Raw genomic sequence first — 16,710 nt, 5'->3', positions numbered from 1 at the left:
TCTTTGTATGAAATAATGTAGGTTGTCATAAGTTCTGACACATTTTTTTTGTAAGTCAGAAACTTAGATGCTTCAGTTCTTTATATCAGACAAAATGATGTGTCTTGATTTGTTACTTAATTATTAATTAACCAAATTAATCAATCAATCAAATTAAATTTATCTAATAAGCTAAATGAATCCATTTTCTTATTCTAATTTCAAGCTTATAAATATTTTAACATAATATGACTAGAAAAAAATGGCCCTTTAAAGGTTAAGCAAAAACTTTTTTTTTTTTGTTGTAAACCGGAAATTGCTAAGATTAGATAGCAAACATGTGCCTAAATCAATGGTTTAACTCAATTGGACTATTTCCTTTAAAACATCTCTGAAAGCCACTATAGCCATGAGAAATCATCATAAACTGGAAATGGAACAAGCGAAAAAAGATATTGAAAGCATCAAATATTGATTCAAAAATGAAAAACTCAAGACTGCATAGATTTGTATCATGTCCAAGAGAAGATGAAAGTCACTGTGTTTAAAATGTGTTATTTGGGTCCGTACATTGTTTCTCGAGCTCATAGCGGAGCACAATAAAAAATTGTTTTACACTAATTTTGCCAAAGAAGTTGGTGGTTCATTTTCGGAAAATAATGCTCCGGTTTGAAAGAAACCAGTTTCTTTCATTCAACCTATGACAGAACGTTTTAAGCGCAACTTTTTAAAAATATTTTGAACATTAATAAATTTTACAACTTTTTTTAAAAACCAAAATTACTACTTTATTCATTGTACATTTAAAGATATCCAGTTAATCTTGCTACAGCAACTTTACACAATCTAGTCATATAACATAGCAATGTATTAATATTTCGAAGTTTGCAGAAGAATTACCTCTCTGGTTTAAATTCCTTCACGTCCGCTCCCCATAACTCGGGATCCCTATGCATGTAAAAAGCGGGCACCTGAATTGCAGTTCCTTTCTTCAGTTTTATATTTCCAAATTCAACATCTTCTCCACATTCTCGACTCACGAACCTATGAAAAACGCATTTTTGAACAATATGATTAAAGCAATACTGCATATTAACTATGTCATCTAAAATTATATTATTCAAAATACTTTTAAATAGATATACTTCAAAATTACATTATTCCATTCCTTAACCACAGTCTTTCAATTTTTCCTAAGTATATTTTCAGATATAGTATAAATTAAAATGAAGGGTAAAAAGTTAAAATATATAAAAATATCTATAATATGATCAATTATATTCTTATTTAGGTGTAGTTTAAATGTTGCAGAATAATTGATCAAAACTGAGACTATACTTTCTCAAAAAGTATGAATAGTTAGCTTACATATGAAAGCAAGTTAGAGTCATGCCGGGGTTTACACTCAGCCAGTTTAAAGACGCATGCGCAGAAAGGGACTGATTTATGTTTGCCACAATTCCATAACATAGATTCAGGCTTTCTATGCTGGCTATAAATTGCTGTTTTTGGCGTCTCTGAATTTTTTTTTTTACTGCTTACCGTTTTAAAACTATGGATATTTATATAAAGAACTATGATAAAAGAAGAAAAAAAAAGGTCAACATATCAAAATTTGGAAAACTACAGAAAAGAAATGTCAAAAAAAAAAAAAATAATAATAATAATAAAAATAAAAATAAATAAAACAACAACCTCGCATTCGAAAGAACAAAGAGCAAAAAATTTCGCAATTAATCTATGATAAGTGATCAATTTTTTCACGTCAAAAAAATCGCCAAATTCTACAAACGCAAGCGCAGTAAGAAGAAAAGGCAATTCAGCGGCATGTAGTTTTCCCGTCGGGACAATTACTTGCTATCGACCGAACAGCATTTTTCAGCTTTTCTACGCATGCGCTGTCTACTGGCCGTCTTATAACCGGCTGAGTGTAAACCCGCATCATTTTTATTCAAAGATAATCTGATGTCATTGAACTCAAGGAAAGTCAACGATACGTTTTTTTCTTAGCTACTATTTATGTTAATTCTATCTCTAGCTCTGAGTTGTTCTGGAAGCTTTCCATGATCTGCTGCATTTTACATATTTTTTCGGTAAGAATAATCTTTGTAACTTTTCTTCACAAAGTAACTTTGATCTTTGGATTAGAACTTTCACCTAAAAAATTCCAACACTAGAGAAATGAGCGAAAATTTTTGAAATATTATGATTAATTTATGTTCAGCGTTTTGATTAAGTGATGTCACCTTTACATGGGGCTATTAATTTGTTTATGATTTCTTTAAATTAAATGATTTTCCTCCACCAAGAGTCGCGAGAATATCGTCTGGCTTTTTAGAGCTTATTTGGACTTTAATTATCTCTCTTTTATTATATACAAATTATCTTTATTCCTTAATGTCTTTTAGTATACTTTTTATCCGTACTTTTATAAGAAAAAGAAAAGTTGTATATGTATGTTTTAAAATTTGTATGAAGGTAAGTGTAAGAATATAATTTTAAAATCAAGCAATAATTTAATATTAGAATATAATTTTAAAATTAAACTGAATTATATGCATTAGATTTTACCGCACATACAGTAGCTATCAGAATATTCTAGGAATAGCGAACTCTAATTATTTGCTACTTCTTATTTGTTACTAACTAGCGCAACGCATAATAAACAACAGTTTCAATTTAAACTTTCAAGAGAGTCTGAAAGAAATGTTTTAAAAAATTTATCTTCATAACATTAATTAAAAAAATTATCTTTAAAAATAACTGGAATAAATTTAGAAGCTTTCTATAATTATTTCATCATTTTCAGTATTTTCATGTGTGAATATTTAGCAAACAGATCTGATTTCATAAAATATTACCAATATTGTATGCGAAATAACAAACAACCAAAGCCAATTATGGTACGCAAAAATTACTGATCAGACGAAAAAAGTAAATAACATTGTCATTTCAATTCCAGAACTATTGAAAATTTATAAGTACATCATCATTATTGAAGAAATCCCTATCAGAAAAATATTCTCTTCCGAAACAAACAAAGATGTAATGATCCAAAAATTAATTTCTCCATATAAAATCATAGATTTTTAAAGATATATGCAAAAAAACTAAATAAATAACATTTAAAAAGAATAAAGATAAATTATAACTACTTAAAAGTGAATCAATATATGCTGATATAAGTATTTTTACTAATGACAAATGTTTGAATAGTTTATATTTTCTATGCATTGAAAATTCACAAATTTTCAGATACCAGAAGAGAGAAAAATCTTTTTTATATCTATAACAAGAATGAGAAATATTCAATCTTTTAGAAAGAAATATTTTCTTTTTCTTCCTAAAAGCAAAGAAGAAATATTTTATTAAAATGAATATGTTTTTACAATAAATGTTTTTTCTTCGATACCAAAAATTGTTAATAGTAAAAACTTATTGATTTTGCTTACATTTCGTTTATTTTTGCATCAAACTTCATACAATTAGATTTTTTGCCCAGTTTTCATAAATACAAATAATAATTTTGGCGTTCTAATATTCTAAACTTCAGTCATTGTGTAATTTGGCTTACAAAATTACATTTGGTATGCCCTAACATTAGAAAGATTCCAAAGATGCCTTTATATTGTTACGAACCTGTGATGCGACGAATTTGGCGACTTTGGCTACAAAATAGATTATACTCGAAACATCAAGAATTTTCCCGATCCGTCCAGTAGGAACGGAAATACGCCTCGAACGTTCCTGATTGGTTGAGAGGCTTCTGGCCTCGCCTCCTAATGCCTATTAAAGGAAGCAGTCCTGTCGCTGCCGAGTAGTGGTGAGTCGAGTGGTGAACCAGTGGTGAATTGAGTAGTCGGAAGCGACAGAGAAGAGTGGACGTGGACCAGTGGAGTCGTCGTAGTTGTGAACCGACGGTGAATTGAGTCGTGGACCAGTGGAGTCGAAGAGTAGTCGGAAGCGACGGTGAAGAACTCGTCTTCTAGGGACTAGCGGAGCAGCGACGGAGTAGAGCTGCTGTGTATACTGTCGTATGCTGCACGTCTCGGCTGAAGATAATCGTCTTCTGTGCTGTATATAGTTGTCGTCTTTGTGCTGTCCTGTGTGTCTTCGTGTAAATAAACGTCGTTGTTTCATTTTCTACTGCCGCCTGGTGATTGAGCGTTCTTCACACCATATAACCCCCACTATCCAAACGAACCTCGGGAAATTTCGTATCAATATTTATTTTCTTTGATACTTCTATTCAATTTATATTATTTTTATATTTATTTCATTTGATACTTACAGATAAATTGGAGGATATAATCGTAAGGATTCTTGAAAAACTTGATCTAAGTATTGCAGTTTGCTAACAGAATAGTAATCAAGTTCGCCCTATAAAAATATAGATATTATTAAAAAAAATGGCAAATTTATATGTAATATTATAAAATTCATCCAATTTTTATATATTCTCGAAAATAAATTTCAAATATGGATTAAAATTTTCGAAAATGTTTTATGCGTGATAGTATATTCTAATAGATATTTTAAGACGTTTCTTTAAGTCTTTGTCAAAAATGCGTATAATTTTTTAAAATAACAGAAATGACAATTTTAAGAAACTTTAAAATGGAAATTTACAGATTCTTTAAAAAAATTATAACAAAACATTTTAAAATGAAATTTTTCAAGAAGAAATTATATTAAAAAATAAGTTGAACATTTAAAAGAGTTAAAAAAACAACATTGACGATTAGTAAAAGGAAAACAATTTTGTATTTTCTTTCGTAAGTATTTCAAATATTTCGGAAAATCATAACTTAAAATAATTTTTAGGTCATTTAAAGCAATTTTCCAAGAGGAAGCATATGCATATCTCTAAAACCTTAGAAATCAACTCTTGGATTATGATATCCATTGAGCCATTATTAGAAAGTAGATCCAATACAATAACTCTTTAGCGCTTTTAACCCTTTATTAACTGAATTATGTTGCCATCAATTTTTCAACATTTTTGCACTAGCAGTTAAGTTTTCTTGCAGAATAATCCCAGGGAACCCAAGAAAAATATTTTAATTAATAGAAATATCTTAATTAATTTAATTATTAATTACTTTTATTCCTACTTTTATTATTACTTTTAATTCTTACTTTTAGCTTATATTAACTTCTTGCTATTTGTGTTACATTCTCCGTGTTCTTTAGAATACCATCAACAAAAATTGTCATATTACGAAGATATAAGCCAGATTTAAATGGTACTTTTAAATACCGTCAGTAAATAAAGGATTAATTACCTCAGTTTCCAGTAACTGTTGAACTTCCTGTCTTACTTTTTCTTGTGCTTCTTCATGCTGAATCAGAAAATGTGTTGTAAAAGCCAAGGCTGTACTGGTTGTCTCGTATCTGAAATGGCAGATTTTCTTAAAATAATTTAGAAGTCGTTGCAGGATATCCATATTTTAAAATATTACATTTTCAGTCAAAGCATGAAAATTACTAACGGATAATTCATATAAAATATGCTTTTATGTGACAAAAAACAAACATCTGTATTTAAAATATCCTGTCAAATCAAATGTTCAAATTGGGAACATTTCAAAGTATATTATTGAAGAAATCATCCAATGTGCGTACGATGAGAAGTCTAACAGATTCAATAAGGAATAACGTTGTTTTATTTCACTAGAAAACACAAAAGACAGGTTGAGAGACAAAGCTGATGTGTTCACAAAAAGTGCTTGCAGAAATTAACGACACACTTGCAAACGACCAAATCGCTGCCAAACAGAAGCAACAGCAAATGAACACTCAAATGAGCGAGAGAACTCTTTTCGTTATCAACATTCCAAACAACGAATTCACTGAACTGACTGTCATCTCATATCTTTATACAATTTATGGCAAAGCATGAAATTTTCCAGAATAATCTTCAGATTTCGGATTCTAATAGAGATATCTTCATAATTTTTGTATTTTCTAGAACCTTCATTGTTATTGCCAAATAGTCGCAGAGTTTGTCTGATTATCTATCTGACATCATTTCGGCATTCATTAAATATATTTGTACTTCTCTCTTTTTATTAAACCAGCGATACAGAGAAATTATATTACAGATTTGTTACGATATCAACTACTCTTTGAAAAGTACTTTTGCGAACGATTTTATAAGGATGGAATAATCAAGAAATCCAAAATAAACATTTATCCTTACCCTGCTAAGAAGAAAAGAACAGAATTGTCCAAAATATCAGCATCCGTCATTTTTCGTATTAGCTTTGAGGAGGTCGAACCTGTGGGAAAATACAGATATTCACTGAAATAACTTCAATTTCTAAAGTAATGTATTGCAATAACTTCAATTTCTAAAGTAATGTATCGCAATAACTTCAATTTCTAAAGTAATGTATCGCAATAACTTCAATTTCTAAAGTAATGTATCGCAATAACTTCAATTTCTAAAGTGATGTATAGCAATAACTTCAATTTCTAAAGTGATGTATCGCAATAACTTTTCACGATTGCACAGAAAACTGTTGCTGTTGGAGACTTTTAACTTTGCAGTTAACTTCTCTATATGAAGATACGAATAAGAAAGTCGTTTTCAAAACTCGATACGATAACTCGACAACTCAAAAACGCTCTGATGTAGACGGTTAAAATTTGGTATACGGTCTATAGAACAAATTTGTAGATTTCTATCAAATTTTCAAAAGAAGTCTGTATGTCCGGCTGTTCAAATATGATTTAACACTATCAAGAGATATAGATTAATAAAAATAGATCCACATAATTAACATCTGTAGAGACGACACCAATCGGGTTTTGAACCAAATTCAACAAAGGATTGACCGTCTGTCGGTTTGTACTTTTAGAAATATGTAAACGCCATAACTATAAGATGCAATGACTTAAATATATCACATATGGTATGTGGTTTTGTGACTACAAGCATAGTTTTGTGTCACATTTTTGTTCCAATTGCTTGAGGAAAAACGCATCTAAATTCGATTTTTGGAGACTATTGTAACATTTCCCGTTTCCCAGTACTGATAAGACATTTACAGCCAGCTGTGTCGTCGTTGTTACTTACTAAACTCCTCGAGATAGCCAGATGGTGGATCTTTTCACCTGGGTGGTCTCGCATCTGTTCATTAGCGACTACAGTGAAAGACCACATGTGGGAATTCCTCATCCAAGAGATACTGAGAGTACTTTCAAAGAGAAAGGGGTGTCCAAACATCTGGATGCTAAATGTTTCTCATTGTGAAAAGATTATGATAACACAGTGTTCCAGAATAGGCAGTTATGAAAAGTGTATTACACAAAGGACCTTCCCACGACCGACTGGCACCGCTCAGAGAGCATATTGCTGAACCCCGATTGGCCGAAAGAGAGCTCAAATGACCAATGTAAATTAAGAGGCGGAGATTGTCGCCGAAATAAAGTGCGGAGATTTTTTTAGGAGAAGAGAAGAAACGAATTGCAGGCAGACTGTTGGACTACGCCCACGAGTTCGGAGTTCGAGAACCGAGTTTCAAGAAAACCCTTCGACTTTGACTATTGTGTCTACTACCACAGGTGTAAATAACTATTTATTTAACCAAGATTAGAAAAAATTGTTCTTTTGTATATATAGGGCTGTAAAATAAGGAATTGTTTGGAAATCCTACTTCGTTATTTGATCAGTCTAGATCAAGACATTACACTATTAACCGCATGCCAGGGATTAAATGCTAAATAACTAGCCAAGGATGACACGATAGATTCCGTAAAAATAATAAATTCGCGTCAAAAGTAACATTTTGAAAATTTTGTACGCCAATACCAGGCAAGGCGTTCCCTGGCATTACAAGTTTATTAGAGAGTATGCGAGCAAGTTTTATGGTGACCACTCTCACTGGTTTTTTTCGTCATTCATCTTGCATATTTTGAAATGCTTATCACTGAGAAATACTGTTATTTTTCAATGAAAAATGATGCTCTATTTTTTTTTTTCAGTGTAGTTCTCTGAATAAGAAAATTTCAATAGAATTTTAGAAGAGAATCGGATATTTTAAACAAAAACAAAAAAAAAAAGTTTTCTAAATGGTGTTCAACGTTACTTTTTACTTCCTTTTCTTTGTTATCTGAATCCCCTGTAGCCGTCAAGTCTTCAGAAGTGACAGTTGATAAGTCGTCGATTTCGGCATCAATCATCATCTGAAGGAGATCAGGTCTTCTGCTCTGCATATAAAGAGATGGAAATTTAAAGATCCAAATAAATATAATGCCATATCATCGTATTGAAATGTGAAGCAACTGAGATCGTTGCATTAAAACTGCTTCTTAATAGAGGTATCCATCGATGAATGTAGAGATCTTCACAGTTTGATTGTAATGAAACTGTCAACTGTGAGATTCCATTCTTGATTACACTAGCATTTAGGATATCAAGGACCGCGGTGGCCTGGTGGTAAGGTCTCGGCTTCAGAACCGGACGGTTTCAGGTTCGAGACCCGATTCCACCGAAGAACCGTCGTGTAAGGGGGCCTGTTGCACGTTAAATCCGTCCTGACCAAACGTCCTCCCGCTGGTGTGGTGTGGAGAGGGGGGTGCCAGCTCAGGTGTCGTCCTCGTCATCTGACCGCGGTTCAAAATGACGAGGTCCGCTCCAAAATAGCTCTAGTGTTGCTTCAAACAAGGCGTTAATATAACTAAACCAAACCATCCGTCTGTAGGGGACAAAGATAATTCAAAAACGGTTTGATCTAGACAAGATGAAATTTGATATACGGTCTTAATACCAAATTTGTAGATTTCTATCAAGTTTTGAGTAAAATCTGTTCAGAGGAAGGCAGCCTGTTCGAATATAAATTAACACGATAAATACAAAACGAAGAGTGCTAGATAGATAAACTTCGACACCAGAATTAACATATACCACATAGCTATTTTACAATCGCTTTTACTATCTATTCAGAATGTATAGTTTAAAAAAACAGTTCTAAAATGTTTACTTATCTAATCGACTTTGGCATATCATGAGGGTCGCGGTGGCCTGGTGGTAAGGTCTCGGCTTCGGAACCGGAGGATTTCAGGTTCGAGACCCGATTCCACCGAAGAACCGTCGTGTAAGGGGGCCTGTTGCACGTTAAATCCGTCCTGACCAAACGTCCTCCCGCTGGTGTGGTGTGGAGAGGGGGGTGCCAGCTCAAGTGTAGTCCTCGTCATCTGACCGCTGTTCAAAATGACGAGGTCCGTTCCAAAATAGCCCAAGTGTTGCTTCAAATGGGACGTTAATATAACTAAACCAAACCAAACCATTTAGGATATAAATAGGGCTGGGGGAACATAATATGCATCGCCTATAAACGCTCAAGAGCTGATGCGACATGAAAGGTTGGAGTCCAAGCTGTCGGATCAACTGACGAAGGATCAAACGAAGAAATTACTCTCAAAATATCCTTTGTGGAGATTCAAAATGGGAAAACGAGCAAATTAATTTAAATCATTGTCAAATACCATTTTAATTCGTCAATGACAAAACTGGTTTTGAATGATGGTTTGGCATTAATTGTTCTCTAGTATTTAATATTCTTAATAAGAGGGATCTGAACTAATGTTATATATAAAATGGCGTTGCTTAATTCATAAGAGAGCGCTGAGGTTTAACTGCATAATTCTTTTTTTTACTTTAATTAACTTACTTATCAGTGAACTTATAACTGAAGAAAAGAAAGCATTTTTCTATAAATATTTGGTACATTATGATTGAAAATAAAAATATGCTTGTTGTTTTATTTTGCTTCAGAACTTTTAGTTTCTTAAGATCAATATTCCACTTTAATTCTTTTTTCTATTGACTGCTTATTTTAATTGATATTTTTATAAATGTAATACTAATTAATTTATGAACTTGATTAACCATTAATTATAATAGTTTCTGCAATTGATTCAATTTCTTTCTTTAACTACTATTACTAATCAGTATTTACTAAGTATATCAAACGTACCTCCTTGTTTTTCCTTCTCATAGATATGACATCTTTCACTGATTGAATGAGCTCTTTGATCGGGTTTGTTCCTTTGTTCATGAGAATCAACCTGAATCGGTTCAACCAAGTCCAAAACCAGTTCAAGGAACGGAAACTCACTGTAAAGAAAGAGAAAAAAAAATGATGATATTCATTATTCACAACATTACACATTTTCAAACATTAAAAAATAAATAAATCTTAATCAAAAATCAATTAATCTTAAATAAGTGTAAAAATATGAAAAAAAAATTCCTTAAATTAATGATATTGTTACGAAATTTCCGGGGTTCGTTTGGATAATGGAAGTTATATGGTGTGAAGAACGCTCAATCACCAGGCGGCAGTAGAAAATAAAACAACGACGTTTATTTACACGAAGACACTCAGGAAAGCACAAAGACGACAACTATATACAGCACAACAGACGATTATCTTCAGCCGAGACGTGCAGCATACAACAGCATACACAGCAGCATACACAGCAGCATACAACAGATTCTACTGCAGACAGTAGCACACAGCTTAGTTCAGCACTAGATTCACTCCGTCGCTGCTCCGCTTTTCTCTGGAAGGCCAGTTCTTTACCGTCGGTTCCGACTACTCTCCGACTCCACTGGTTCGCAACTCAATTCACCACCGGTCCACGACTACTCCTCTCTGTCGCTTCCGACTACACTCCGATCTGGTTCACGACCCAATTCACCGTCGACTCTCCGGCAGCTGCAGCTCCTTTTATAGGTCTCAGGAGGCGGGGCTAGAAACCTCTCAACCAATCAGGAACGTTTGAGGCGTAACTTGGTTCCTACTGGACGGATCGGGAAAATTCTCGATGTTTCGGGTATAATCTATTTTGGCGCCAAAGTCGCCCAATTCGCCGCCAAGTCGCCAAATGGTCACCAAGTTTGTCGCCAAGCTCTGGGACCTCCTATGGAACCAGCTATGCTGGGAAACAGCATCACAGGTTCGTAACAACATCAATATTGTAAAATTATGAAAGAAAAATGTCTTAAATTAATATAATCTGTATGGTAAAAATATGGAAAAAGTAATGAGTTCTTTCATCTTTACATCTAAGGATAGTTTGACTGACAGATTTCAGCATCTGAATTGTGGTTTAGAAATCCGATTTCGTTATATAATTCGGCATAAATATAGATTTGGGGAAAAAGAAATCTGCCAATTATAATTAATTACTCTGATAATCTTAATATATATAAATTACTTGTCACGTTGTTTGTCAGCGATGGACTCCTAAACTACTTAACCGATTTTAATCAAATTTGCACACCGTGTGCAGTTTGATCTAACTTAAAAGCTAGGATAGCCTTTTTTTTGAATTTTTAATTAGAATTTTAATTATTAATTAAAAACTAACTTTCCCGCCAAAAAAATCTTCTCATTTTCCCCACCGCCAAATGAGTACGGCTTCAGTTTTTTTTCCCAACAGTCATAAGAATAGGCTTAAGATTTTTCGGCTGATTATTTGAAACGATTCTATTTATTTTCTTAATGTTTGATGCATTTAAAATGAAACATTGTTAATGAATCGATCTTTCAGATTCATTCTGAAGTACTTTTGAATTAAAATAAAACAGAATAAAGGAAATTAAAAATGTCTAATCTGCATAGCGTTACCCCAACTGGCGTAGAAAAACTCACGCATTTGCGTTACGTTTCGAATCCGAATGTTCGAATTATTTATGATCATATCCGAAAACGTTTCTCAGGAATAAGATATCATTTTCCACAATTATTTTTGAATGCATACAATAAATTTGATACGTTGCAATGGATAAAGTATCACGATCTTATGTTTTAATTTTGTATTACTGTGCACGGTGGCAATTCTCAGAAATAAGATATTTTATTTGAAAATGATTAATTACAAACGTTTTAACAGATCACTGATTAATATAACATACTAAAATTCTGCTTTTTTTAATTATAAAGAAGTTTGGAAAAATACTTGGAGGTGCACACGGATAATTATTACTTTTCGTTTTGAATGAATTCCGATTCTTTATCTGACTGTTTACTAAGAAAAATGTTGTACGGCAATGACATTTGTTACCTTCATTGAATTTTCAATTAAATGATTTTATTTCTTTTGTTACGGATATCGTAAAAAAGGTAAGTGAACGAGCCAAGAATAAGTTCCTCTAATCGGATAATAAAAAAATATTAACTCATTTGTATGCTAAATGAAATTTAATCTTTTTTTATATAAATTATTGAAGATATGATATTGAAAAATGGTTACAATAATCGTTTGAGTTTTTCATTTCTTTACTAATAAACTGCATGTACGTATCAAGTTATGTCAACTACCATCAACTCAGCTATCATTCACTTCAGCTACAATGCTTATCATTATCTATTATAAAACCAGCACGGGGACTTTTGAAGGATGAACTTTGTCATTCCAATCCATGGTCAGATGACAAAGACGTTATTTGAACCAACATCTGCTATTTCGGAAATCCTCATTCATCAGCAAGAGGATGTTCAAAGTTAGATTTATCTAGGACTGATCCTAAAAATACGTCGGACATGCGGTGGAGTTGAATTCTTCTGATATAGAATAGAATTTTGTATCTTCAAACACTTAACAAAAATGCGATATGTGAATAACACATCATAAAGCAATAAAAAAAAATAACCCAATACACAAACAAGATTGAAAAGAGTCGGCGTTTTGCACAAGATATATCCAGCGCATCACCTTTTTCTGCAATCTTTGCGGTTTGCTAGACGCTACAATTCCTTCACGTATCCATGGTCTTAATGACAAAAGTATCCACCTAAGTATCCACCTTGAAGTATCCACCTAATGACAAACTCCTTTCCACCATGAATGCTCTATTCAGTTTGCTTCTGCTTTAATTTCAAAGTGGTTCGTTACCATTTGTCTAAGAATATGCTATTTTTAATAATACATGTGTTTTTTTTTCCTTCATAAAATTTCTTTTCAGTATCTTTTCAATAACATTGTACTGTTAGATTGCCGGGCAGATTCCCCTGTTTTTGCTATCTCCAGATAAGTACAACCCCTTATATTTTGTAACCCGGGTACTCAATTATTTAATTGGAAGTGGAACTCAATGATTACTTTAAATCAATTCTTTCACAATTAGAGCTCGGTACTATTTCTCATCAGCAATGGCCGTTCTTTCACTTGTTTGGTTATTGTAAAGATATATAATTGTTATAATAAAAATGGTTATTTATTTGAAATAAACTTATTCAGTCTAACCTTACAAATTCGGCCTAATTTAATGCGAGTTCGCAAATTGTACAGACTAAGTCTATGGCAAAGGATACCGACGTGCTCTGATTGGTTTAAGCCTTGGCATGTTTTGCCAAAAAGATGCCATACCGAAATATATTTTTATAAAAATAAATAAAATTTGTGAATTTATCCCCCCCCCCTCCTATTTTTTACGGTTTACATGTAATATTAATCTGGAACACGTATACAGCGGAAAAGATCAAATCCGGGAACCTAAATTCAGGAAATATAAAAATTTATTAAAATATTTTTGTGTGTGTTTCTTTATAATATTATTTTGAGATAACTAAAAAAATTAGCTACGAAAGCCCATATTCCATTAAATCTTACATATTTATACGTTTTGGGCATTAAGTAATCATCTCCCCATATGTAGTGGATGGGAAAGTAACAAACGTTCAGCAACAAGTTTCAATGACTGCATAAATTATCTAATAAAGGTACGAAAATCATCGAAAAATAAGAATTATTTCATTGCCTAGTCATATGTTGAGTAATTACTTTCATTTAATTTTTATACTTATGTGCATACACAATATTAGTTACTAATATTATTAGTAATATTTATTATTATTAATAATAATTAGTATTAGTAGTATTACTAGTAATATTTAGAGAAAACAATTATATTAATAAAAATTAGATCGTGTTGATATTCACTCGTATCTTCCATAAAACTAATGAAAGGTACAAAGTTTGAGCCAAATAAGCGAAAACTACACTATTATGAGTGCAAAACATTGCCAAAAGGATGCCAAGGCTTAAACCAATCAGAGCACGTCGGTATCCTTTGCCATAGACTTAGTCTGTACAATTTGCGAACTCGCTAATTTAATTGGAGAATCCGGATCTGAAGTCAAAGAAATGCACGCGTATACGCGTGTGTATGATAAAAAATGAAAAGAGCAGATCGCTAACATCCTCTTTGAATTAAAATCGACTCATGTTTTCAATCATGAAATCATGAAGAGAAAATTAAAGTGTTAAGTCATCGAAACGTATTAAAGAGTCTGTATTATTAAATACTAGACACTTTTGACAACAAAATGGTTCGAAGGAATTAACACTTGTTAAAAGTTTCTATTCATTTTTTATAATTAAATCTGAATAGCTTATTAAATATTTTTAAATTCCAAATTTTGATAGATATATAATTTATACTATTTTAGAAGCCGTACATCGTCCTGTTCATCATGCTATCAATTTTCCTAGTTTTAAGTCTATATTTTTACAGTTCCAGTTTTATCACAAGAAAGAGGATCTGTGTTTAAACAAGACTGCAATTAAAAAAAAATATTCAACATTATTTGAACTGAATTTAAACATTTTGAATTTTAAAATGATGTAAAAAAAAAATTTTTTTTGTAATTTTTTAGGAAATTACGATTAAAAAAAACCAAAATTACAATTAAATTTAATTAAAAATATTTAAGAAAAATTAAAAATTTGTTTTGAGATACACATTTCCATCCTTCAAAATATATACTATGTATCAAGTTTGAAAGATATATATCAAATAAGTTTTATGGTAGAGCGCTAATATATACCTATTCAGTTTTAAAATTGGTAAATATTTCTGTGGCGGATTGGTATGCGCGAGGGTAGAACCTGGGACCTTGTGTTCGCAACTCAGTAACATGACCGCGATACAAAAGCAATTACTCGTGTAGCGTAGCTGTTTACTGGCTTATATGCTATTCACCACAGTACTCTCCCTCCAGTGAGTCGGAAGTGAGACGAACGATATGGCTGTTGTTCACGCGAATGTCACTTAACGCCAAATTTGGCAATGTTAAAATTACGGCAACCCCTTTACCCGCCCTTCCGGTCCAGTCTTTCAGGGGTTCATTAGAACGTTGACCCGCATCGGCTCCCCAGCCCCCGCAGAAGCTGTAAACAACTTCAGTTTGTAAGGCTTAACAAAGCCAACCGCAATGCAATACCGCAATCAGCCATGTATTATATGATCTACTCACCGTAAAAGGAGTGTATATAGTGTAAATAAAGAAGTTTAAGCAAAAGTACAGTCCGCTGCTCACTTCGAATCACCATATTTATGGTCCGTGCAACCGGAGTAATTACTAGTAAAAGTAATCATGGCTGATGATCAAAGAGCAAAAATCATATCTCTTAACAGAAAGAGAGGTAGTATAAAATCCTCTTTAACAAAGCTGAACTCTTTTATCGAAACGGATGATTCAAAGGACTCAATAGTGTATCAAACCAAACTGGATAATCTTCTCAAGATTAAACAAAACCTAGAACAGATTAAAGAAGAGTACTTCGGCACAGCCGAGGATTCCGAATTACAAGAATTGGAAGATTCGGTAGAAGAATTAGAAGAAGAGTGCGAAAGACTAGAGGTAAGCCTTAAGAAATTATTAGCCTCTAATAATGAACTTTTATCTGCTTCGAACTGTAATTCTCATTCTAATGAAGCATCAAGCAAAACAGAAAGCATTAGTTTCAGACTGCCTGAAATTCCACTGCCTAAGTTTTCTGGTCATTACCAAGACTGGCAGAATTTTAAAATTCAATTTGAAAATATCATTGACAATAATGATAAATTAACTGAAAATCAAAAATTATATTATTTAAAATCAACTCTTAGTGGTGCAGTTGCAGAAATAGTGACAATAGAAGAGACCTATGCCAGTTTGAAAAATGCTCTGAAAGAACGTTTTGATAATAAACGCTTATGCGTTCAAAGTCATTTCAATGACATTTTAGCCTTAGAAATCCATACATCCGATTCAGCAAAAGGTTTACGAGCTTTTGTGGACAATTGTATTAAACATGTTCGAGCTCTTTAAATTATGGGTTTAGAACTAAACTCTTTTTCCGAATCATTATTGATCAATATTTTGATGAAAAAACTAGATAGAGAATCAAGAAGACAATTTGAACTTTCTTTGGTATCATCTAATTTACCTACATGGTGCGAATTCATTGAATTTTTAGAGAAAAGGTGTCTTGTCCTTGAAAACATTCAAAGGAAGTATTACCGCAAAATCAAAACCGCAACAAGAATCATATAAAAAATCACATTCATTTTTTGTAGGAAATGATTCAAAGAAAGCGTGTATCACATGTAATAAGCCTTTACACCCTTTATTTAAATGTGAAGCATTTTTAAAATTAAATCCTGTGTCTAGATTGAATACGATCAAAAATACGCATTGTACTAATTGTTTATCGGATTCTCATAAAACGAATCATTGCCGCAGCAATAATCGTTGTAAGATCTGTTCTGGCTTTCATAATAGCCTTCTTCACATTGATTCTTCTATAAGAAATAAAAAACAACAGCAACAAACCTCAACCAATAAATCTAGTGATCATCAAAATACTTCATACTCTAACTCAAAAGCTTTAGTTCAAACAGAAATATCTCCTTCTCTCTGTTCGCAAGATCAACGAAAAACAAAAAATGCA

General features: G+C 32.5%; 1 protein-coding gene across 1 annotated transcript in view; it reads right to left on the bottom strand.

Moving 5' to 3' along the window:
- LOC129957012 (cytochrome P450 3A24-like) overlaps window positions 1-16,710 on the bottom strand; it is a 51,969-nt gene that overhangs the window by 3,821 nt on the left and 31,438 nt on the right. Inside the window, exons 7-12 of the mRNA XM_056069118.1 lie at window positions 9,963-10,102; window positions 8,073-8,193; window positions 6,182-6,260; window positions 5,265-5,373; window positions 4,271-4,359; window positions 880-1,023 (exon numbers count right to left, since the gene is read on the bottom strand). Coding sequence (XP_055925093.1) covers window positions 880-1,023; window positions 4,271-4,359; window positions 5,265-5,373; window positions 6,182-6,260; window positions 8,073-8,193; window positions 9,963-10,102 — 682 coding nt within the window. The remainder of the gene's footprint in view (window positions 1-879; window positions 1,024-4,270; window positions 4,360-5,264; window positions 5,374-6,181; window positions 6,261-8,072; window positions 8,194-9,962; window positions 10,103-16,710) is intronic.

The sequence above is a fragment of the Argiope bruennichi genome, chromosome 11, assembly GCF_947563725.1.
Source record: "Argiope bruennichi chromosome 11, qqArgBrue1.1, whole genome shotgun sequence".
Taxonomy (NCBI): domain Eukaryota; kingdom Metazoa; phylum Arthropoda; class Arachnida; order Araneae; family Araneidae; genus Argiope; species Argiope bruennichi.
This window is presented reverse-complemented; position numbering and strand designations above follow the sequence as displayed.